We start from the raw sequence: 25,892 nt of genomic DNA, 5'->3' as shown, positions 1-25,892 counted from the left end.
ATACTGAGACCTTGTAAAAATATATATATATATAAAAGAGACTTTGAGCTCAGGACAGCAGAGCAAGCACGCATGGCTTCCTTCCCAAGAGCACAATGAAATGCCAGTAAAAATATTTTTTGAAAGAATAAATCCATTCCATGGTGGCCCTGAGAACACGAAGGGGTGCTATCAGTGAATAAGTCATTTGAAAGGCTTTCTTTCAAAAAAGAAGACTGTTGGGACTGTATTGACAAATCAAAACTGGGGGGGGAAAAAAAAGCAACTTGAAATACACATTCAGGGCTACAGATAAGAGCTCTTTCTTCCTGATAGAACCCTGGAGAAGCTCTGAGCTTGGAGTCAATGGCTATTGGGAGCCAAAGAATGGCCTACAGAGAGATGGCTGTGAGGCAGGAGCCAGGGCATCTGAGGGGAGAGCTGTCTAGAGAACAGCTGAGCCAGGTGGCCCTTGCCCCTGTCCCGTGGGGACTGGAGTCTGCAGAGTACTGGATCCCAGCTGCAGCCCCCAGGACAGCTCTCTCTAGAGAGGAGGGTTTGCCTAAGGAGCGCCCATGGTGCTGGTGTCCAGGCTAGCAAATGAGTCAAAGAGGAGCCTCTAGGATAGACACGGAGGTGAAAAAAAAAAAAAAAAAGACATAAAAAGATGTCACCCTGAGGTTAAAGTTCTCTTTCCCTTAGTGATTTGGGGGTAAGGGTTATATAGCAAAAGGTCCTGAATCTGCTGTGTCCTCTTCTACCCTAAGCACACACCCTAAAGGGAAAGCTGCCTGCTGGTATACCCTGCCTGCCCATATAGAATACATTCAAGAGAGAAGATCTGGGGGTAAATAAACCTACTGAAATACCAACAAAGCCTACATCAGCTACCTATACTCATCAATATGATCCTTGACTCATGGACCTGCCTTAACAAAGTACCAAGACTGCGGGGGCTTCAACAACAGACATGTATTTTCTCACAATCCTAGAGCCTAGAAGTATGAGATCAAGGTGTCAGCGGAACTGGTTTCTTATGAGGCCTCTCTCCTTGACTGGCAGACAGCGGTCTTCTCCCTGTGTCCTTACATGGTCTTCCCTCCGTGTGTGTCTGTGCCCTAATTTCCTCCTCTTATAAGGACAGCAGTCTTATAGGATTAGGGCCCAACCGAAGGACCTCATTTTAACTTAATCACCTCTTTAAAGACCCTATTTCCAAATACAATCACATTCTGAGGTTCTGGGAATTGGGACTTCAACCTGTGAATTTTGAGGGGACATAACTCGCCCTATAACAGCGTGAGAAAGACTGAGATGAACAAACCAAAACTTACCTGGAGGACACAGAAACACTGCAAAGTGCGGAAGGAAAATGTAAAGTTCTGATTAGTACCACTCAAAGGTTTAAAAGACTTTACCTTAAAAACATACTTCTGTGGGGGAAAAGCAATCGTAAGCATTAAAGCATAAGCTTTAATGGTGTTTAAAAGTATAGTTCACAAAATTTAAAAAAAAAAATCTGTTAGAAGAGCTGAGTCATAGAATAGAAACAACAATAAGAGAAATCAGTAAAACATGTTGGTAAATCTAAATAAAAACACTGACCATAGGAAAAAAAAGAGAGCTTCAGTTTAAACCATTATAGAGGAAGAGTTTGAAGCAAAGTTAAGAATTCTAAACTTGATTGATTCAGAGATATTTGCTCCAGACTTTGTTAAAAATATGTAAACTTAAGTCTACATGTTAAAAATATGAGTGGCTGTGGCCCAAGGTGGGTGGCCTCGCTGAGCATCTCATTCTTGGGTGGAGATAGGGGAAATTCGTTTTCCCATAAAATGGTCATTTCTCGGCTCCTGGCTTTGTGTGGAGCCCGCTTTCAGGCCCTCAGAATGCACAGGGACCAGAGCCCCGGCTCCCATCTCTGCATGGGTGTTGAAACGTTAGTAGCCTAGTGTGCATATCCGCTCAGTTATCTCTGAGGACCACGAGGCTTCCATTCGGCTCACGGCTGTGGGTTAATAAAATACCTTCATTTCTGACACCCGGAGAAACTCTTTCTTGCTTTCAAGCTCATCTAAGAAGTATAAATCAATTTTTAAAAATGTTTCATATAACATTTCCATGTGTGTGGGGGAGCGAGGGGCTCCCCATCAGCTCAGTCTACCATTTTGATCGACAGCCTGTACTGTGAATAAAGAGTTCATAACAGAAAACACTTTTAGATCCCTTACAATGTGTGAGGCCCAACTCTCGGAGCTTCACACGTGGCCATTCATTTCACCTTCATACAACACTCTAAAATAGGCACTAAAATCCCCATTTTCTAGACAAGGAAGTTAAGGACAGAGAAAGAGGAGGGTCCCACGGCTAGTCAGTATCAGAGGCAGTTTGGCGCCTAACTGCGAAACACTGCCCCTGTGACGGTCATGTGTGTCACCCAGTGTGTCCAGTCTTCTTCCCCTTCAACCAGACGCAGGGGTAGGATAACACCTCCTAGTGGTTTTAGCTCTGAATGAAACTGACTTGTCACTTCTGGGCCAGAGCACTTAACTGCAGGAACAAGACCCTCTAGAGCTCTCCGACTCTGGCACAGTGACCATCAATGTTTGAAATGGTGGCTATTCTATCCATCAGGGATCTTAAGTAACCGTGCCCACCAATGACCCCACAACAGATATATACTGAAAGATAAAAAAAAAAATAAAACATGTGTTTTCTATTTTAAGCTACTTATACTTGGTTATTTTTCATAAAAGTTAACTTATTTGTGTTAATATGTAATGGCTTATTATTGTTATTTTTTAAATGAATAAATATTTTTTAAATGTTTTAAATTTCTAATGCAATTAGTGTTGATAGACATAACCAATGTAAACAAAAGCTCTTAGGAGTTCTCAATGATTGTTAAGAATACAAAGCAGCCCTCGACCACAAAGTCTGGCAATCTCTAGACTAGGTAAACACCAACCAAATGAAAGCCTAGATTGTGATATTAATATCTAGTCAGTAGGCCTAAAGGTAAAAAGCGGTAAAGATAAAGAGAGATATTTCCATAATGATAAAAAGATAAAAACACCAAAATAAGATTAAATAATCCTGTATATATGTACCTAATAACCTTTTCTTGAAATTTATAAAATAAAAAATTGACCCAGTTACATGGATAAATTGCTAAGTTCACAAACCCTGAAGGCAATTTCATCACACCTCTTTCAGAAACTGATTGGAGGAAGCAGAGGGGTAGCAAAGACACGTAAGATGGACAAAGGAATTCACAAGCCTGATGTAATAAGTGTATATGAAGCCCCGTCTCCCCAAACTGGTGACTACCCATTCTCCTCAGGCACACAGAGGGGTGACTCGCCACAACGGTTACTAAGCCTCAGAGGAGATGTTAACAAGTTCAGAAGAACCAGTATCATATAGAACATAATTCTCTGACCCTTATGCAGTTCAATGAGAAAATCAACAATAAAAAGATGGTTTAAGGTAGTCATTTCAGTGACAAGCTAAGTATGTACTAGGGATGTCACATACAACATGATAATCAGCCCTGCTGTGCACTGTATACGAATGGTGTTAGGTGAGTAGGTCTTAAGCGTTCTCATCACAAGGAAAAGGTATTTTTTTTCCCTGCTTCCTTAATGGTGCATCTCTCTGACATGACGGATGTTCACTAAACCTATTGTGGTAATCGTTTCATGATGAATGTAAGTCAAATTACGTTGTACACCTAAAACTCATACAGTGCTGTATGCCAATTATATCTCAATAAAAGTGGAAAAATATTTCAGAAGATGGTTTAAAAAACATGTTTGAAAAAAAAACATGTTTGGAAATTTAGAAACAATGAGTTACAAAGAAAAATCAATGGCAATTATAAAATGTAATGGAGTAAATTAAAATAACAGCACTAAATATCAATATCTGTGGAGGGTAAAAGTAGCATTTGAAGGAGGATGTACATAGGCTTTCGTATATTTGAAAAGAAGAAATGGTATTAATTAGCATGGAGCCATAGTGCTGTTCAAAATTACTGTTAACAGGGAACTCCCTGGCTGTCCAGTGGTTAGGACTCCATGCCCTCACTGAGGGCCCGGGGTTCAATCCATGGTCGGGGAACTAAAATCCCACAAGCCGTGCAGTGTGGCCAAAAAAAAAAAAAAAAAAAAAGAAAAGAAAATGACTGTTAACATAACTGTTTCTTGACTCACACTGTTGATTGTCCTTCCCAGGAAAATATAAATTCCCCGTAATTTTCAGGGCTTACTAGGTGTTCACGCTGTGAAGCATCCCAGCCCTGCTCCGAACCCCTCTGCAACTTCATCTTGGAATGTCTGCCTCATCACCCACTCTACCAGCGACAAAAGCCTTCTTCGGATTCCTCAAACTTGCAAGGCTCTCCGCAGCCTCCGAGGCCTCACATGAAAGGTCCTGGCACTACCTGGAATGCTTCACCTGCCCTCCCCCCTTCACTGGCCCACCTTGGCCCAGGTCTTGTAACCTCAGCCACCAACTGAACCCGGACCTCCCTGTCATCCCCTGCCCGGGCCGCCTGGTCTCTGCCTTGACAGCACATCCTGCGATGTGAGAAAACACCTTGATCTGGGGGGGGTGTTCGTTTCATGTCTGTCTCTCCCAGCTAGACTTAAGAGCAGTAAGGGAAGGGCTCTGGTTTTGAGTTGTAATTGTTGCTTTTCGATATAAAGGGCCATACACACAGCTGGCACCCAGTCAACATCTGCTCAGTGGATAAACGCCCCACTGCCAATGTGCTTATTTCTTCTCCCTAAAAGTGGCTAAACTCTCAGTTTAGATACACTAACTGCTACGGGACAATGCAAACAGTATAGGGATAGAGCTGTAAAAGTAAATTATACAGACGAAAAAGTAAATTATACAGACGAAATTACAGGATTGATAAAGTAGAAAACTGCGTAATTTTACATAACGGATGACACCAACGCTATGGATGTTTAGGTCACTGTACAGATAGGTCGAAGGTCACACCTACACAGTGACTCCCACCTTCCCCTCCAGCCTGCTATCAGTTCTCCTCTCCCCGGCTCTCTGGACTCTGGGATCAGTGGCCTTCTCCCACATTTCTCAACCGTGTTACCCTCCTTTCCATATAAGGGGCTTTGCAGACGCTGTTCCCTCTGTTAGAAATGGTCTTTGACATCTCAGTACATAGATCATGCCCTTGGGGAAGGCTTTCCTAATCCTAATCCACGTCAGGGTCCTCTGTTCTATGTTGTAAAGGTGCCCTGTACGTCTCTAACTGGGCATCTGTGCACTTAGCTGTCTAACATCTGCCTCTCCCTCTAGAACAGAGTCTCACCACAGCTGATTGATACGTGGGTTCTAGCACAGAGCTGAGCATATAGTCGGCCCTCGGTATTTGCTGAATGAATAGAGAATGTACTAAGGAAGGAAAAATATTACTCTGGATTTTGGGACAGACCTCACTAGGCTTAATGAGGCCTCTTTTTATTAGGAACAAAAGATTATTTAGGGGCTTCCCTGGTGGCGCAGTGGTTGAGAGTCTGCCTGCCAATGCAGGGGACACAGGTTCGAGCCCTGGTCTGGGAGGATCCCACATGCCACGGAGCGACTGGGCCCGTGAGCCACAACTGCTGAGCCTGCGCGTCTGGAGCCTGTGCTCCGCAACGGGAGAGGCCCGCGCACCGCGATGAGGAGTGGCCCCCGCTCGCCACAACTGGAGAAAGCCCTCGCACAGAAACGAAGACCCAACGCAGCCAAAAATAAATTAATTAATTTAAAAAAAAAAAGATTTAATCCAGATAAAGTAAAGTTACAGAGCCAATGAGTAAAACGGGCACATGTGTGTACAGATGGGCTACGACTGCCGCTGCTTCTGCACAGCAGGAGGGTTTACAGTGCCTCCAGGTGACCAGAGGGCAGCAGAGATGGCCGTAGGTCGGGGCGACTGAGTGCAATTCTTCCCAAAGATGAAGAGATGGCGGGGGGGGGGGGGGGGGGGAGGGGAGTGACCGCACAAGCTCCTCTCCATCCTAAGAGTCTCTGAGACTGAGGAACTCACAAATCTCTTTATGAATGAAATGCAGGCTTGAGAAGCCACTCCACGAATCCCAGCAGCCGAATGAAATCTCAATAAAGGAAATCGGAACCCAGATCAGCACAGCCACTTGGAGAAAACCGTTCCCCACCGGCAGGTATGTGTCTATATCCCAAAGTTGGGGGCGGGGCGGGGGGGCCGCGGTCAGGCCCCCTCGTCAATTCATAAAAGCCTGCTTGGTCCGTAAAGTGCCCCATGGCACAGAGACATGCGCTCCAAGTCCTAGGCTCAGCTCTCCTGGGATAGAGCTCTGGGCGGTGGGATCGGGGTGCGGCCCTGCTCACTTACCACTTGCCAAGCAGTACCACAAACTCCCTGGACCTCAAACCATTATACATTTCCCTTAAAGGACAGCAGTTTCTGCCTGTCTTCCTTCCTCCAAAGGGCAAGCATATGGAAACTCTGGGGGTGCAGCATCAGACGACATCATCCCCGCCACAGCCACCATCTGACACGCTGGCAGAGCTGGGAGGCATTGTTTCAGCACATCTGATCCCTGAGCTCGGCTAGTATGTGATCTCACCATCAGGAGGGCCAAGTGGAGAAGGTGCCTGGGTTACATCACAGAGCACCGAACCAGGACGAGGCCCAAAATGAAGTACTCTACAGCGCCCTCGGCTTGAACACATCGTCTTCTTAGAGCGGTGTTTCCCGACTGTCAGCATTTCAAGTGCCCCCCCCCCTTCATAACGTTCTGCCGTGGTCATGTTTCACCTGCACCATTTTTGCTTAATGTTTTTCTTCTTATCAACTCGCTATCATTTTCCTGCTCACACAGGTTAACTGAATAAGGAGATTCTGTAGTGCTGTGAAATCAGATTTCAAATGCTAGTCATTTTTATTTCTACCACACATTAAACTTAAAATCTGCAACTATTAAAATATAAACTGCTTCTCTCCGTGCTACCTCAAATCAGCTGGCCTAGTGGACTCTGGGAAATTCTGACACCAGATATTCCACAAAGAGATTCTTTCGCCCAAATGCCCACACACTTCACCAGTACAAGACTAAAGTCTGCAATGAAATTCTGTTATTAAAGTGCTACGCAGTTTGAGAGGTTGACTGGGGCGACAGAACTGCAAACTTCCTTCTGTGAAGCCCGCTTCAAAGAAAGCTCCTCAAGAAGGAAGAGGAGTTACAGACACATGAAGGAGTCAATACATGTTTTCTAGCATAAGAGGGGTTAGCCTGAGTTCACTGACAACCGACAAAAAGACAATGATTACCTACATTAGTTTCCTGTTGCTGTTCTAACAAATGATTACACACTTAGTGGCTTAAAACAATACACAATCACTCCCTTATAGTTTTGGAGATCAGAAGTCCAAAATCAGTTTCCCTCAACTGAAATCAAGGTGTCCCTCCAGATGCTCTAGGGGAGAGTTCATTTCCTGGCCTTTTCTAGCTTCTAGAGCTGTCTTCCCTGCCTCCCTTGGCCCGGGGCCCCTGCCTTTATCTTTGAAGCCAGTATCATAGCACCTTGCTTCAGTCATCACATGGCCGCGCTTCCATGTCAAAGCTCTCTCGGCATCTTTTTGGGGCCGCGCCTGGCAGCATGTGGGGTCTTAGCTCCCCGACCAGGGATTGAACGCACACCCCCTGCAGTGGAAGCGCAGTCTTAACCACTGGACTGCCGAGGAAGTCCCTTGGCCTCCCCCTTTGAGAAGGACACCTGTGATTACATTTAGGCCCCAACCACATAATCCAGGATAAGCTCTCCGTCTCAAGATCCTCAATGGATTAACACGCCTGCCAAGTCCCTTGTGTCATAAAAGGAAACACAGATTCCAGAGATCGGGATGTGGGTATCTTTGGGGGCTATTACTCAGCCTGCCACATTACTTTCAACATGAAAATGCAGCTAGGAGCTCTAACAGACCCTTACAATGGTAATTCACTGATGTGTACGTGAAATCTTTGATCATTTTGTCTAGTTCTTTCAAAGGACACCCTGGTCTCCTCAATCCCAGTACTTATGCTGTCAGAAGAGACGAGTGGCCTTCACTGTCACCGTGGATTCTTCCAGAAAGCAAGGAAAGGTTTAAAGATTGACAGAGAAACATCGAAAGGACTGGCCGAATTTGGGATATTTGAACATCAAAAAGAATGAGGAGGACCAGCACACACTGGCAGAGGTTAGTGACACAGTCTGTTCCTGGTGTTGTTTCCTCCCTCGGAACCGGGCCTCTGTGGTTCTTCTCGGTGCTGACTTCAAAGCTTGGCCAACGCCCAAATGGGGTCTCAGAAATATCTACTTCAGTCAAGTCAGTCCCATTCATTTTCTTGTTTCAGTGTTGCTTTCCAAAGGCTCTGTCCTCTTGAGCATGAGCTTTAAGGGATTTTTCAGTAAAACTATCACAGCTGCACTTTGGAACAGCATCTGGGCAGTCAGCCTGACACGAACCCTTTGCCCCCAGCCATCCGTACGGTTCACTGTGAACTGTGGTCCCATGGGGCAATCTCCCTGGCTCGGCCCTCCACCCACCCCTTCTCTCCTGCATCCCCCCACCTTCACCAGCTGCCAACCCCCCAAATCCACTAGACTTGCAGGTCTCCCATCACCCGCATTTTCACTGAACTGCCAATCCTCTTCCTCATTAGGCTTGGTCACTGGCATAGGAACAGGGTAATTACTGGTGTGGGCCAGGCCCTTTTTAACTCTCTATGAGAAGATTCCTACATTGATGATAATTCGACTCTTCGACTTTGTGGCTATGCTCTCGGTACCATGTATTGTATTTTGTTAGTAAGGTCTGGATACTTGATTCCAAAAACGGCCTGGCTGGCCATTATCTTAGCCTTATTGTTTCTCTCATTTAGTGAAAACCAAAAGAGTAATTCAGTAGGTCAATAAACCAAGTAGAGATATTTACAACCAAAAGTGGAAACCTTCTCCCAGGTCCCAGACGCCTCATTATGTACTCGGGTCACAGTAAAAATCCAGATGGGGCTGCAAGCCTGTTCTCAACACCTCCAGACATAACGGCTTCTTGACTTTGATAAAAGGAATAAAGGCTGATCACAGCCCTAGCAGGGACATCATTTTTATCCTCAGAGAGTCTCTCTGTTCCTATGAAAGCAAATGGCTGACTCTGCCCTATTTCTGAGGAGCAAATGTGCACAACAGAAAACCACCAGCATAGCTGCAATCTCAGTGGGAGGCCACCACAGAGAAAACCCAGCTTATTTTGGCAACTCATGGAAAAATACCTCATGTTTGTCTATGTACACATATATGCGTCCGGGTCTGGAACGGAGATGAGGACCGGGGAGGCACGGAGGAAGAGGTGAAAAGGATGGAGGTAAAATGCGTGATGGGAAGAAAGAGTCTCCGTGACTAGGATGGCAGATGTGTCATATGTAACCACGCGAACGGTCTGTGCATGGGTGGGCTTTCCATCTGTCATGTGAGCATACGAGAGGCAAGAGAAAAGTACAGTACTAAATACATTCTCTCAGCGTATTCAACAGGGGCACTGGTTCCCAAACCTGGCAGCCCGCTGAAATCATCTGGGGAGCTTGAAAAAAGTACTGATGCTTGGGCCTCACCCTAGAGATTCTGATTTAACTGGCATAAAGTACTGTGGTGGGCAGAACAGCGGCCCTCCCCCAGAGACATCTACAGCCCAGAACCTGAGAATATGTTATTAGGTTGCATGGCCAAGGGGCATTAGGTTGCAGATGGATTAAGTTTGCTAAATCAGTTGACCTTAAATAGGAACACTATTCTGGATTATCCGGGTGAGCCTGACATAATCACAAAGGTCCTTAAAACAGGAAGAAGAAGACAGAAGCTAGAGGTCAGAGTGATGCCATGCGAGAAGGACTCAATCCACCATTGCTGGCTTTGAAGGTGGAGAAGGGGGCCACAAGCCACGGAATGCAGGCAGCCTCTAGACACTAGAAAAGGCAAGGAAATTAATTCTCCCCCAGAGCCTTCAGAAAGGGATGCAGCCCTTCCAACACCTGGTTTTAGCCCAGTGAGACCCATAGCAGACTTCAGAGCTCCAGAGCTATGAGGAGGGGGTTGCACTGTCTGAAGCCACTAAGTCTCTGGTAATGCGTTACAGCAACAACAGAAAACCAGCTCAGGTATGGCCTGGGCTTTGGAGGCTGAGAAGGTCCTCAGGTGATTCTAATACGCAGCAAAGTACGGTGGCTACTGAACAAGATAAGGACGTGCCAGTGTGATTGCTTATGCAAGAAAATGCACGGAGACTTCATCCAGGAAGTCAGCAAGTCACCTCACCAAAGTAGGCATCATCCATCCTTGACCATGGACCACGGTTACTAGACATGGCTTATCTGAGCACATCACAGGATGGACGTGCTTTACCAGTGTGTGGCTAGCGTCCTTTCTAGACTGACCCACTCAACAGGCTAAACTTCCTTGGGATAAAGAACAATTATACCTATGATAGGCAGATTTCCTACAGAGCTAATTTTCTTATGAATACTGTCTTTCAAGGAAGGAACTGGCCAATAACTGAGTTAGATGCAAATACATGAATTAGTACGTTCACATCAGCATCATCAGGAAAGGACTGAACTGTCCTCCTCTCTGTCCTTAAACCATTAAGAACCTCTATTAGGATGGTAAAGCTAGAGGGTTTCTCCATTTGCTTTGGTGATCTATTTATTTATGACAGATGGATAGAATTAACTTTTTATGCATTTATGACAGATGAATGGAATAGTACTGTGGCAACAGATGAACTCAGTCTTTGTAGAGATGAAGAAAAGTGGGACTTGCGCAACCTGACAGGTGCAGCCCCCCCTTGGAGCGAGTACGCGCCCACTCCCAGGGCTCCAATACTCGCCCACACAGGGTAAGCTTTCTTGAAAGCCATTCCACCGTGAGCCTCCATGATACTATGACCAAAAGCTGAAACCTTTTACTGTTTACTTTTCTCTCCCCACTTTGTCTTCCTTAGAGAGGAAGCTAGTGTGAAATTTCATTTCTATCCCTTACAACTGAGGTGACGTTACGGGGCCCCTCAGCCACTCTGGGCTTCACCTCTGACAAACAGCAATAACATCACCTTGACAGTGCTATGCGCTGATTAAATGAAACGGCACAGATTAAAGGGCTTAGCACCTAGTAGGCGCCTTCGATAAATGCTCGCCTCACTGAAACTCAACTATTCTTCTGCTTCCACCCAGCACCTCTCTACTGAAGCTGCTCACATCTCTTCCCTTTGGTCCTGTCCTCTCGCCGAGCTCTAGTACCGTATCTCCCACTGTCCACTCGACGCTGTGACTCGGATTCCTCACTGGCATCTCTCATTGGACGGGTCCAAACCGGACTTAGGATCTCCACTCACAAACCAGCGACTCCCCCCCTCCCCCATTTCCCTGACAGGGTCCATGCGGTAAAAGCACCATCAGTCCCCTGCCTCCATCCCGTCTTCTCCACTCCTACTGCTGCATCTTTCATTCACGCCCCTGTACCCTCAACCGCACAGCCTTCTGGGTAGGCTCCTGACTAAAAGCTCTGTCTCTCCCAAGCCATCCTGCTTGCGGGTTTGCAAACTAATCTTTCTCCAGCCAGGTTTGTCACATTGAGCCCTGAATAAAAAAATCTTTAAGTATTTTTTGGCCCTGCAGCCTGGTATTTATGACGGAAGAGGAGCCAACTCCCCCCACCCCACCCCGGTGTGTAGAGGACAACTCAGTGTGCCCTGCCCCTGCACTGGTGTACAACGCATTGAGCCACTTCACCCCGTGACCACATAAGGAGAGGCCACAGGATAAACAGATCACAAAACAAAGCATTTTTAAAAGCAGCTACAGAAAACTGGACATTTTTTAACCAAATTTCTTTTCCTAGTGTTTAGTAACTACAATCTAAATCTGCCACAAACCACCCTCAATTGCATTAAACTATCAATATAAAAATCCATTGACGTTAAACTACTTTAGGTGTTTTATAATATTAAAATCATTTAACAAATAGACAAGCCTTTAGCATTTATATTAAATGGCAAATCTGGTCAATTTCAGATGTGTTCTTACCATTTTGTTCATTCAGTTCATTCCCAATTTCCTGCCCCATTTGTTTCTGGCGACTTATGATCGAGGAAAGGGCATCGAGGCCTGCGTCCTGTTCTGAGAGAGAAAGTGAGACAATTAACTCACTAAAAACCAAAGGAAAACAATTTAAAGTCTAGAAATAGACACAATATATGATCAAAGTAACATTTGAAATCAGTCAGGAAAAGAGAGAAAATAGTTAACATTATTGGAACAATTGGAACAAAATTAAAAAGTTAAACACTTATAACCCTCAGACCTTAAACTGATTTCCAGATGAATTACATTTTAAACATTACAAATGCATATAAGATTTGACTATATAACCATTTAAACATTCTGATACTTGATACATAAAGAGCTTGTACAAATCAATAAGAAAGACTTAATCTTCCAATTTTTTAAATGGGCAAAGGATATAGATAAGAAATGCACAAAAGAATAAAAAAGGAAAACAAATAAAAGCTCTGACATCACTAATTTTTTTTTAAATATCAACAAAAAACAATACTGAGGTTTTTCTTTTTTCTGACTTATCAGATTTGTAAGCATTAAAAAGAATGCTAACACCCAGGGTTAAGTAAAGTGTGAAGAAGCTCTAAGTGCTAAGTCACGGGAGGATAGTTAACACATCTTTCCAGAGGGCAAATCGTGCCTACGTCTTGATCAATTCTATGTCTAGGAAATGTGTGCAACAAAACATCTGGATGGTATGCCATGATGTATATACAAGGATACTCCTTGAAACACTGCTTCCTTTGCCGCTTTTCAATTTATCGTCTCTCAGCTCCAAGTTCACCCTTTTTTGACTGCTCTGTGAAAATGGATCTGGGTCCTTTAAATAATTTTTCCTTTGCCAGCTTTGGCGGTGGAGGAGACTGCAGAGATACTGCGGGGGAAACGGGTTTTGCTTTCTGGCTCCAGTGCCCTCCTGACGGACTCCTGCCGTGCTGACAGCTCCTTTGGTGTGCAGCGGCCAGCAGCACCCCAAGGCCAGCAACGTCTCCCAACACACCCCCTCCTTGGGCAGTTTTGGAATAGAGTGCCTCCAGTTAGACGCCTCCCTGTGCACTGTTTTCCCTAGTACCCTAAGGACCCATCTCCAGGCAGTGTCGCCAGCTCGGCACCACAGCGACTTCTCTGAAATCCAGTGAACCCCAGCTGTGCCCTCTTCAACCTGATCTGCACCTCAACCCTGGGGGTACTGCTGTGGGTGCTCTGTCTCCACGGGGGAGTGACTACACCTTCTACCTGCTATTTCTGTCTCTTTACTTCCTGCTGGCTAACCCTTCATTACTCTAACCCCCTGTTATAGTTAATAATTCCATACACTACATTTTTCCATGTTCGAATTTCTTTCTCCTGATTGGACCCAGATGGATACATTTATAATAGTGAAAAATTAGAAACAACCTAATGCCCAAACACAGGGATTTGTTTAAAAACGGAGTATAGGGACTTCCCTGGCAGTCCAGTGGTTAGGACTCCACGCTTCCACTGCCGGGGGGCCCGGGTTCAATCCCTGATGGGGGAACTCAGATCCCACTAAGCCGTGCAGTGAGGCCAAAACAAACAAGCGAAACACAGAGTACAGCCATAGAGTAAAACACTATATGGCCGTGAAAAGTGATATTGTACAGGTATATTTTGATTTCAAAAGAAGTTCATGATACGTTATTGGGTTAAAAAAGAAAAGCAGAATACAAAACAATGTATAGTAAAATAGCATTTTTGCTTTTAAAAAATGTGTTACCTTTCTAAATTTTTGAAAATTTAAAGAGAAAAGAACTCAAGTTACTCAAGATCCTTTATTTAAAAAAAATTTTTTTTAAACTCTAGGCAGTCCCAATCTCTTTATAAGTACTTTTTCCCTTTGCTTGCAGGTGCATTGGAAAGAACATTCCAAGGCTGAGTCTAACGACTCTTTCCACCAAGCACTCTGCTGGGTGAGGGTAACATGCCATTCGTGGCTCCACTTGTTGATGGGGTTTTTGTTTTTTTTTTTTTTTAAACATCTTTATTGAAGTATAATTGCTTTACAATGGTGTGTTACTTTCTGCTTTATAACAAAGTGAATCAGTTATACATATACATATGTTCCCATATCCTCTCCCTCTTGCATCTCCCTCCCTCCCACCCTCCCTATCCCACCCCTCTAGGTGGTCACAAAGCACCGAGCTGATCTCCCTGTGCTATGCGGCTGCTTCCCACTAGCTATCTATTTTACATTTGGTAGTGTACATATGTCCATGACACTCTCTCACCCTGTCACATCTCACCCCTCCCCCTCCCCATATCCTCAAGTCCATTCTCTAGTAGGTCTGTGTCTTTATTCCCGTCTTGCCACTAGGTTCTTCATGACCTTTTTTTTTTTTTCCTTAGATTCCATATATATGTGTTAGCATACTGTAGGTTTTTTTTTTTTAATGTCTGTTTCACATGAAGGGCTATCTACAAAAGCAGAAATCATAAAGGTCTTCTTGCCCCGGATCACATTAACATTTCCTTATATAATTTTTCCTATTCTTTTTATGGAATTAAGCCATTACACAACTTGTTAATTCACCTGGAATTTATTTAAACTAATGGTGTGCGGTAAGGACCCCTTAGTAACGATTTTTGACACTACATGCTCTTTTAACTGTACAAATGACCTGCTGTCTCTAGGGATCATTCCAAGGGACCATTTTATAGCAAAATCACTTTATAATGAGGTCCTTTTGGTCTTTAGTAACCACCTCTTGGATGGCCTCCAAGAAAAATCTATCATCAACCTAGTGCTGCTATAGGATGACCGATGTTACAGTAAAATTCCAAATGCATCCCCCAAATAAACCATATATATTGTAGAACTGAGGGTCAAGTGTCAATGCGAATTAAAAGGTAAAACAATATAAAAAGAGAAAAGGAGATTCCTCTATGGTTTTCAGTTAGGAAAAAAATCATTAAAGTCCTGAAGTTGCTTTACCTAGTATAGACATAGATTATGAATGAAAAAATACCTATGTTACTCTTTTCACTTAACCTTGACTCATTATCTGACTTAACTACCTAAAGGTTATCTTGCTAATGCAAAACAGAAAGAGGGCTAAAAATTCTGCTCTACTCAAATAATTTCTGTAAGAACTTAGTACCTCCTATGTTTAAGTGCTACAATAAATTTTCATCCTATAATTCAGAAACATAGAAGGTCCAGATAACAGAGATGCTGTGTATGTAATAATAATATTGATGACTTGAGCTTCTACAAGTCTTTTTTAAAATTTTTATTGGCGTATAGTTGATTTATAATGTTGTTAGTTTTCGTTGTACAGCAAAGTGAATCAGTTATGCATATACATATCTACTCCTTTTTAGATTTTTTTCCCATATAGGTCATTACAGAGTATTGAGTAGAGTTCCCTGTGCCATACAGTAGGTTGTTATTAGCTACCTATTTTATATACAGTAGTGTGTATATGTCAATCCCAATCTACCAGTTTATCGCTCCCTTTCCCCCTTGGTAACCATAAGTTTGTTACAGTTTGTTATCTGTGACTATTTCTGTTTTGTAAATAAGTTCATTTGTACCATTTTCTGAGCTTCTACAAGTCTTAAAGCAGCATTTCTAAGGGGAGGCAGTGTGGTCATCTTAGAGCCAGTGAACAAAATAAAATGCTGCTACTTGCAAAAATATCAACGATTATCAAGACCCATGCAGACAGCTACCCAGAACCATGTAAAACTACTACGATGTTGTAATCACAGCTCATTACTATAATCTATCCTACCCTTATTGATACCCTAAATCATTATGATATCACAATAGATCATTTGCAACATACCATACTCTATTAATCATTCTTCAATTTTATAATGGTATTGACTTTAAAAACTGGATGACCATTGCACTACATACAATAATGGCCCCCTAAAGATGTCCACATCCTAATCCCAGGAACCTGTGAATATATGACCTTACATGGCAAAAGAAACTTTGCAGATGTGATAAAGGGTAAGGAATTTGAGATGGGAGATGATTCTGGATTATCCAGGTGGGCCCAGTTTAATCACATGAGTCCTTGAAAACAGAGAATCTTTCCCAGCTGTGGTCAGAGGGAGGCATGAAGAAGGGTCAGAGAGATGCAACGTGTTGGCATTGAAGACTAACGAAGGTGTCCAGGAGTCAAGAGATGTGGGTAGCCTCTAAAAGCTGGAAAAGGCAAGGGAATGAATTCTCCCCTGGAGCCTCCAGAAGAGAACCCAGCCCTGCCAACACCTTGATTGTAGCCCAGTAGCATCTGTACTGAGCTTCTGGGCTACAGAACTATAAGATAATAAACTTGTATTTTAAACCCCTAAGTCTGTGCTAATTTATTATAGCAGCAGTAGAAAACCAATACAATCATTTTTTGAAAAATCGCTTCAGAATAGTTAGGTGTTTGACTACTTCCTATCTTAAGACATGCAGAAAAACCATCTTCTAACTAAATACCATGTAATTGTGGGAGGACAATCTGGTGGCTGTAGATTAAAAATAAAGGGACAGTCATCATAATGTATTCTTGCCGAAAGTAACAGACGTCATTCTGATCAAGCCACTAAATCTAACTACCAATTTACAGAAAATATGTGGGACAGAGGAACACATTAAACAATGTGTGTGGATACAAATAGCAATTCTAGATAGTGGGAAACTATAGGGCAAATGCCCTTGTTTCGTCAAAGAAACAGCAAAGAAAAAAAGAGTTGGCAAAGGCACCTACCTACTAAAGAAACTTAAGGGACATAACAAATTAGTTGCAATGTACAGACCATATTCAGATCCTGAATTGAACAACCTGAAAAAAAACCCACCATGGGACAATCAGGGAAATCAAATATCCAGTTGGTGTTCAGAATAAGAATTGTTAACTTATTAAGGGTAATAATAATGGCATGGTGGTTATGTTTTTGTTTTTTAAAAACAGTCCTTATCTTTTGCAGACATGCTTTAGAGTTATATTCTGAAATATTCACCAATGAAATTGTACAATGTCTAGGATTTGCTTCAAAAACAATCCAGGGATGGGTAGGTGGGTAGACATATAGATGAAACGAGATGGGCTATGGGTTGATAATTGCTGAAACAAGTGATGGGTAAGATGGAATCATTATCTTACTTTCTCCACTTTCATATGTTTGAAACTGTCAAAAGCAACAAGTTACCAACATTTTAACAAGTAAATAAAACCAAGGAACATTCTTAAGAATTGCAACCTCAGGCCCCCGACTGAGCACGTGACAAGAGCCCCAAGGGCTGGGGCTGTGTCTTCTTTTCCTATGGTTTTGCCCAGCTGGTTCAGAGCCCAACTGGTGGTACAGAGCAAGTATTTAATAAAGGTGTTTAAACCAAGGAATGACCACAGAAGACCCTCTAGGTCTGTAAAAGGAAGAAATACAGTCTCTGCTACATACATACGGAAGGACTTCTCGTTAATACTAGACAGCTTTCCGAGTTTAGGTAACAGAAAAAGTAGCTGATGCTGTGTTGTCCAGTGCCCAGAGAGAAGCGATGGAAATTCCCACATTTGATATATAGGAGCTCTCCTTGAAGAAGGGGAAGTAGATGAGGTCACGCTGGGTAAAGATAATCACTACGTTGGAAAGACTCTTATAGCAAGTTCTAGGAACAGATGTTTTTAAGATCTGGGGGGAAAGAATCTTGGTCTAGGTGACAGCTGCAAGAAAGGTTATCTTGAAAAATCTGTGAGGTTATGATTGCAAGTGTTCAAAGATGAGTTGCTTAGATGTGCCAGGGTACAACGCAGCCCGGCCGGCCACCTTCCCCACCACTATTTCTATGAAAATACTTAGAGACCTAAGAACACAGAAACCCAGAACTAATGCACAACTTTCTGCTAGAATCTAGAAAGAACGTCTATAGACTACGGTAAGAATAGTTGGAGCTAATTAAGAAGCCCCAGCAACAGAGACCTCCTGGGTAGAGGTAGAACAATTCTCCAATGTTTGCCACCCGCCATCTGACTCAGAAACAAGGGTCTGTCCTGACCAAAAAAGCACCTTCCCTTGTTTTAGCACAGGGATTTTTTTTTTTTTTTTTTTTGACCGCAACGCACAGCTTACAGGATATCTTAGTTCCCCAACCACGGATCGAACCCAGGCCCCAGCAGTGGAAGCACCAGGTCCTCACCACCGGACCGCCAGGGAATTCCCTCTCACAGGGATTTTTGAGGTGATCCAGTTATTGTCATCACCTCACCCATCTTCTACTGAACGTCCATTCACGCCTCAAATTATGACTTGGGTAGCACAGAAGCTGAGGCCGGCTAACTGGCTGTAACGAGGTCTAGCTTCCGGGTCAGGGAAGGAAGGCATTCATTGCCTCGAGTCTAAGCTCTACCAAAAAACTGTTATTCAGGATGACTTTCCAAGTGTTTTCTAAAGGTCAACGAAAGTACAGAAAGGCTAACAGATTCCACGGGCAAAAGGAAGTTAGAAGCGACCCTTTGTGGTTGTGTATTTTTTTTCCAGTGCGGGACCTGGCCAGGAAGCAAAGTCATGGTAACCTCAGCGCATCACCAAGGTTCCTGGGGCAGAGAAAAGACTAATGAGGGTTTCGTGTAAAGATGACTTCCATTTTTGTGTTTATCCTTGAAAAACAGCTTGCTAGGAAATCAAGGGAGTGGGGGGATAGAGCATTTCAAAACACAAAGGGAAGAAAAACACCCTGACCTATAATATATGCTGCTCCTCTCCTCCATTCCTTTACTCCCCCCCCACCAAACCCCAAAAGCCAGCCGGCTTCCAAAGGGGGGGCATCTCAATAAAGGTGCTCTCGGTTTTGGAGACAATACAAACACTTGCACGTGGCATCCTCTCACACCTAGCCTACAGCAATCTCGGAATGAGGCACCTCCCTCAGGGGCAGGGATAACTTTTCCTGACTGAAAACAGTTTTTCTTGGCAAAAAGCAACAATGCCCAGAAAATTCATTAGTATTGGCTAGTAAGACATTCCTTTCAGGAACCATGAATCCTGAAAAGTAAAATCTGCCTTGTTCTTAATTTCTTCACTTTACTTCAGAAAACGGGTGAAATATGTAGAGTTAAAGTGACACGGCAGGAACAGTGCTTCATTCACTAGATAATTTCACTGTGAAAAGGGAGTTCAAAACAGAATTAGACTTCTGCTTCTGGCCAAGAGGGAATGACAGGGACCAGATTTACTTCTGGCCCCAAACAACTGGAAAACAAAACACAAAACCACAGGCAAAATATATAAAACAACAGTTTCAAGATGCAGACATCAGGAAATGAAGGACAGTGGTCCCCGAGACATGGGAAACATGAGATGAGCTCTCTGCCCCACACCACCGCCTTGAGAGAGTTCCCAGGCTATGGTGTGGGGAAGCCAGATCCCAGGTAGAGCCCAGCAGTCTCCCCGAATTGAGAAGAATCCAAAAAACAGGTCCAGGTGGCTACAGTACGCAGGGCACAGTACCAGAGAGCTTGCACAGAGAGAAAATGCTGGAGATTTGCACAGGGTCCACCCTGAGACTTCAGGTGAGTGTTGATCAGGGCACATGTGTGAGGCAATTAAGGCTGGGGAAAGAACCACCTGAAAGCCTTAGAAGGAATAACTCTCTGAGCTCACAGGAATTGCACACATAATTCCTATCCCTACCCACCAGGTCACCTCATAATTCAAAGGGCATCAGAGAGGGTATGCAGAATGGCTCTGGCACAGGAGTGAGGGAAATCACCTCTTGACTGGAGTCTGCAAACATTTTCCATAAAGGGCCAGAGAGCAAATATTTTAGGCTTTCTGGTTCATATGGTCTCCAGTGCAGCTACCCAACCCTGCCATTGTCACAGGAAAGCATCCATAACTAATAAACAAATGAATGAGCATAGTTGTGTCTCCATAAAACTTTATTTATGGACACTAAACTTTGAATATTATACAGCCTTTACAAGTCATGAAATATTCTTTGACTCTTTTCAACCATTTAAAAATGGAAGAGCCATTTTTACCTTGCAGACCATACAAAAACAGGTGGTGGGCCAGATGTGGCCCATAGGTCATGGTTTGCTGACCCTTGCTCTAAAATAAACACTGCTCTGGTCCACCTGACAAAGCAAGACCCAAATAACTGCATCCCAGCAAAAAAAACAAAAACAAAAAAAAACTCAAGAACATTTTTAGAAAGAAATATCTAGTAACTGAACAAAGAAAAACTCACATCTGGCTTTCAAATGAATATTTCCTCCATAAGATTAGAAACAAGGCAAGGATGTCTGCTCTCATAATTCCTACATTGTACTGGAGGTTGTAGCAAGTGTAATAAGGCAAGAAAGAAAAATAAAAGGCATCCAGATTGAAATGAAGAAGTAAAACTACACCAATTAAAAGACAAAGACAGGGTGGATCAAAAAACAAGAGTCAACTATATGTGGTCTATAAGAACCTCACTTTGAATATAAAGAAATATGTGGATTAAAAGTAAATGGATAGAGTGGGAGCGAAACCAACGCCTGCCTTCGAGCAGCAGCTGCGCCGCGGCCGCCGAGGGTTTCTGTGCCCAGGGCTGCTCCCACCAGTCTACAGCACAGGGCGTATCTTTGCAAACCTCTTTAAGGGCCTTTTTGGCAAAAAAAAAAAGAAACGCCCATTCTCATGGCGGGCCTAGATGCTGCGGGAAAGACCACCACCCCGTAGAAACTGAAGCTGGGTGAAATCGTGACCACCACTCCCACCACTACAGGCTTCAACGTGGAAACCGTGGAATACAAGCACATCAGCTTCACTGTATGGGACGTGGGCAGGCAGGACAAGATCCAGCCTCTGTGTGCCACTACTTCCAGAACACACAAGGTCTCACCTTCGTGGTGGATAGCAAAGACAGAGAGCATGTGTGAATGAGGCCCGAGAGGAGCTTATGAGGATGCTGGCAGACGACGAGCTCAGGGACGCTGTTTTGCTCATGCTGGCTAACAAACAGGACCTCCCCAATGCCATGAATGCAGCGGAGGTCACGGACAAGCTGGGTCTACACTCTGAGGCACAGGAACTGGTACATTCAGGCCACCTGCGCCACCAGCGGGGACGGGCTCTATGAGGGACTGGACCAGCTGTCCAATCGGCTCCAGAACCAGAAGTGAGCTGGACTCCTCTCTCTCCTCCAATCTCACTCCCTCCTTCTACCCTCGCTTTACTCTCGTGTGGCAAACGTGCCCCTGGGGTGTGAGTGCCAGAAGCTGTCTCCATGGTCGGTCACAGTGAGCTTCACCATGCTGTAAATGTGGAGACGCTGCCTGCAAGTGGGTTTTTATTTAATGTAAATAGTTTTTGTTTCCAATGAGGCAGTTTCTGGTACTCCTATGCAATAGTACTCAGCTTTTTTTTTTATTATTGTAAAAAGAAATTCAACCCACTGTTTAGTACTGAGAAGGGAATTTAGGCACACAGGTCATCCAGGAGTCGCTGTTTCAGATGAGCTGGATGCTCCTCCTCTTGGGCTTTAGATCTGTGTTGAGATCCATTTTGGTGGTTGGTTTTTAACCCAAACTTGGTGCATTTTTTAAAATAGTTACAAGATAAGGAGAACACTTGAACACACAGAAGGGAGAAATGTGCCTAGTGTAGGTTCTGCAGTAATGGCCTGAATCCAGTCCACTGGTGGTCTATCTCCTGCTGGGAATGTGAAATGGGGCAGAACCAGCCATGATCCATTCTGCATGGTCACAGTAAGGTCCCTGTGATTTGCTCTGTCTCGGGTCATCCCACACCACATAGCATTTGTGCTTACATGGCCGCCCAGGAGATGGGCTGGAGGCTGCACCCACTGCTCTCAGACCCCTTGGAGGAACCCCAGCTTTTCTTGGGTCAGCATAGGCACTTTGGTTGGAACGCTCTGGTTGGAGCAGGAGCCCTGCAGTCTCCTTGCTTGCCTGCTCCGGGCTCTCTGGGGTCCCACCAGCATGAGCACAGGTGGTCATCCTTGAACCCCAGCCCCTCGGAGCCCCTGTCTACATGTGCTTTCACTCCCTCAGCCTGCAAGGGTCAGATTTGCCATCGAAAATAACCTCTACTTTTTTCTTTTGTATTTTGATAAACACTAAAGAAGCTGGAGCTGTTAACCTTTACCTTGGGGAAAACCTCAAAACTGGTTTACTTGGTGTTGCAGAACCTCTTACTGCTTTCAATACACAATTAGTAATCAGTTTTGTACACTTGTTTTCAGTTTTCATTTCAACAAGCACGCACTGTAATTACAGCTATTAGAATAAAATCTCTTAACTGTTAAAAAAAAAAAAAAAAAAGTTAATGGATGGAGAAAGATAAACCATACTAACAGTCATCAAAAGAAAGCAGGTGTTGCCATATTAATTTCAGACAGAGCAGACTTCAAAGCAAGTTATCAGGGGTAAAGAGTATTACATAATGATAAGGGGGTCAATTCTCCAAAATGACATAACAATCCTTAATGTGTATGCACCTAACAGAGCAAACTACTTGAGACAAAAAACTGAGAGAGATGCAAGGAGGAAGAGATAAATCCACTATCATAGTTGGAGACTTCTACACCCCTCTATCAGAAACGGACAGAGCTAGCAGGCATAGTTAAACTCAACACCACTATCAATCAACTAGATGTAATGGACATCTACAGACTGTTTTATCCAACAACAGCAGAATACACATTTTTCTCAAGCTCACATGGAACATTCACCAAGATAGACCACATTCTTGGCCATAAAACATACCTTAATAAACTTAAAAGAACAGAAATCACACAGTTCTGCTCTTGGAATACAATGGAATTGAACTAGAAATCAACAACAGAAAGATAGCTGGAAAATCCCCAAATACGTAGACATTAAACAATATATTTCTAAATAACACATGATCAAAGAAGTCTCAAAAGAACTTTAAAAATATTTTGAACTAAATGAAAATGAAAACACAACTTATCAAAATTTATGATACAACAAAAGCACTGCATAGAGGAGAATTTATAGCAGCAAATGCATATATTAGACAAGAAGAAAGATCTAAGATCAATAGTCTAAGTTTCCACCTCAGAAAACTAGAAAAAGAAGAGCAAATTAAATCCAAAATAAGCAGAAGGAAAGAAATATTAAGAATTAGAGCAGAAATCAATGACACTGAAAACAGGAAATCAAGAGAGAAAAAAATCAATGAAACCAAAGCTGGTTCTCTGAAAAGATCAATAAGTTCAATAAGCCTCTAGTCAGGCCAACTATGAAAAAAAAGAAAGGACACAAACAACTAATATCAGAAATGAAAAAGTAAGCTGAAACACATCATTGTAAATAGTAGTGATGTCCTTTTTATTTCTGGCAACTTTTTAAAATTAATTTTTATTGGAGTATAGTTGATTTAAAATGATTTCCTGGATACACCAGGAAACTCAGACACCAGCATCTCCACCACTTGTGGGGGCAGTGGGGTGGGGGGGGGTGTTTATCTACAGAGAAGCTCCCTGGAGAATGTAACAGAAACAGTACCATAAAATTTACAGTAAAATAGGAACAGAGGCAGCCAGTTGATTTTGCACAGGTTTATGCAAGCACTTCACACCACCCACTCTTCTCGAACCCTGGCATGTCAACTGTCCATCACAGCACCTTTAAAAGCAGAGGCACAAACATCACGAGTGTTTGCCCATAGGGCTGTGTGGTTCTGGATTTTATGAGAAAGCCATCTTTAATATACAGGGTTATAAAACGTTGCCAGGTTATAGACTTACAGATTTCCTTTTTATACAAGTTCAAATGCTGCAACCATGACAAATCAGTGTCATTAGGGCATCCTCATGTCTCCACAATCATCTCATCAAAATTGCACCACATCAAAGGAGTTTCCCCATCAACCATCAGCTATGACATGTGGTGCTTTTTAGGATACAGATGCATTGTTTACGAACAGCTAATGGGTGAAACCACAGACCAACACATAGGATTTCAGGATAAACAAGAAAAATCACATGATCATATCACCAGATGCAGAAAACATACCGGACAAAATCCAACATCCGTCACTAATAAAAACTCTCAGTAAACTACAAATAGAGAGGAAGCTCCTCAACTTCATATCTACAAAACCCCCACAGCTGGACTTCCCTGGTGGCACAGTGGTTAAGAATCTGCCTACCAATGCAGGGGACATGGGTTCGAGCCCTGGTCCAGGAAGATCTCACATGCCGTGGAGCAACTAAGCCCATGCACCACAACTACTGAGCCTGCGCTCTAGAGCCTGCGAGCCACAACTACTGAGCCCTCACACCACAACTACTGAAGCCCACGTGCCTAGAGCCCATGCTCCACAAGAAGCCACTTCAATGAGAAGCACGCACACTGCAACGAAGAGTAGCCCCCACTCGCCACAACTAGAGAAAGCCCGATCACAGCAACGAAGACCCAATGCAGCCAAAAAAAAAAAAAGAAAACAACCCCACAGCTAACAACATACTTAATGATGTGAAACTCAAAGGTTTCCCACTAAGGTCAGGTAAAAGACAAGGATGTCCCTTCTCGTCACTTCTTTCCAGCATTGTACTAGAAGTTCTAGCTAATGCAATCTGAAAAGAAAAGGCATACAGATTGGGAAAAAAGAAAGAAAACTTCATTTGCAGGTTATATGATCACCTAAGTAAAAAATCCAAAAGAACTGACAAATCTCCAGGAACTAAAAAGCCATTATAGCAAGGTTGCAGGATACAAGGCTAATATACAAAAGTCGATCTCTTCCCTATATACCAGCAGTGAATGGGTGGAATTTGAAATTAAAAACACAATACCACTTACATTAGCACCCTCAAAAGTGAAACACTTAGGTATAAATCAAACAAAATATGTACAAGATCTAAATGAAAAAAACTACAAAACTGATGAATGGAAGCAAAGAAGAACTAGATAAATGGAGAAATATTGCACATTCATGGATAGAAAGACTCAATATTGTCAAGGTATCAGTTCTTCCCAACTTGATTTATAGATTCAATACAATTTCAATCAAAATCCCAGTAACTTATTTTGTGGATATCAACAAACTGATCCTAAAATTTATATGGAGAGGCAAAAGATCCAGAAGAGCTTACACAATATTGAAGGAGAAGAACAAAGTTAGAAGACTGACATTACTCGACTTCAAGATTTACTATAAAGCTATAGTAATCACAACAGTGTGGTACTGGTCAATGGAACAGAACACAGAGCCGAGAAACAGACCCTTATAAATACAGTCAACAATCTTTGATAAAACAGCAAAGAAAATACAATGAAGTAAAGACAGTCTTTCAACAAATGGTGCTGGAACAACTGGACATTCACATGCAAAAAAATGAATCTAGACCCTACATCCTTGACAAAAATTCAAAATAATCATAAATCTAAATGTAAAACAAAGCTATAAAACTACTAGAAGATTACATAGGAGAGAACCTAGATGACTTTGAGTATGGCAATGACTTTTATCACTTCATTCCTTCTTCATGCTCTTTTATGTAGAAAGTTTCTAATCTATGTTATTTTCCTTCTCTCTAAATAACCTTTGAACCATTTTTGCAAGGCAGGTCTACTGGCAAATTTCCTCAATTTTCATTTGTCTAAGAAAGTATTTCTCCTTCAGTTTTGAGGGATAATTTCACAAGGTACAGAATTCTAGACTGGTGAGATTGTTTGTTTTGGAGGGTTTTTTTGGCAATGCTTTAAAGATTTCACTCCACTTTCTTCTTGCTTGCATGGTTTCTGAGAAGTCAGATGTCGTTTTTAC

At 43.0% G+C, this 25,892-nt stretch overlaps 1 protein-coding gene and 1 pseudogene across 3 annotated transcripts in view; one reads left to right on the top strand and one right to left on the bottom strand.

The window, feature by feature from the left end:
• The window catches only part of STX8 (syntaxin 8), a 248,277-nt gene that overhangs the window by 171,032 nt on the left and 51,353 nt on the right, over positions 1-25,892 (bottom strand). For all 3 annotated transcript variants that reach the window (XM_061175235.1, XM_061175234.1, XM_061175236.1), the window contains exon 6: positions 12,096-12,188. In XM_061175235.1, the coding sequence (XP_061031218.1) occupies positions 12,096-12,188 (93 nt within the window). The remainder of the gene's footprint in view (positions 1-12,095; positions 12,189-25,892) is intronic.
• On the top strand, positions 20,602-21,256 carry LOC133080363 (ADP-ribosylation factor 1-like; annotated as a pseudogene).

The sequence above is a fragment of the Eubalaena glacialis genome, chromosome 19 (genome assembly GCF_028564815.1).
Source record: "Eubalaena glacialis isolate mEubGla1 chromosome 19, mEubGla1.1.hap2.+ XY, whole genome shotgun sequence".
Lineage (NCBI taxonomy): Eukaryota > Metazoa > Chordata > Mammalia > Artiodactyla > Balaenidae > Eubalaena > Eubalaena glacialis.
This window is presented reverse-complemented; position numbering and strand designations above follow the sequence as displayed.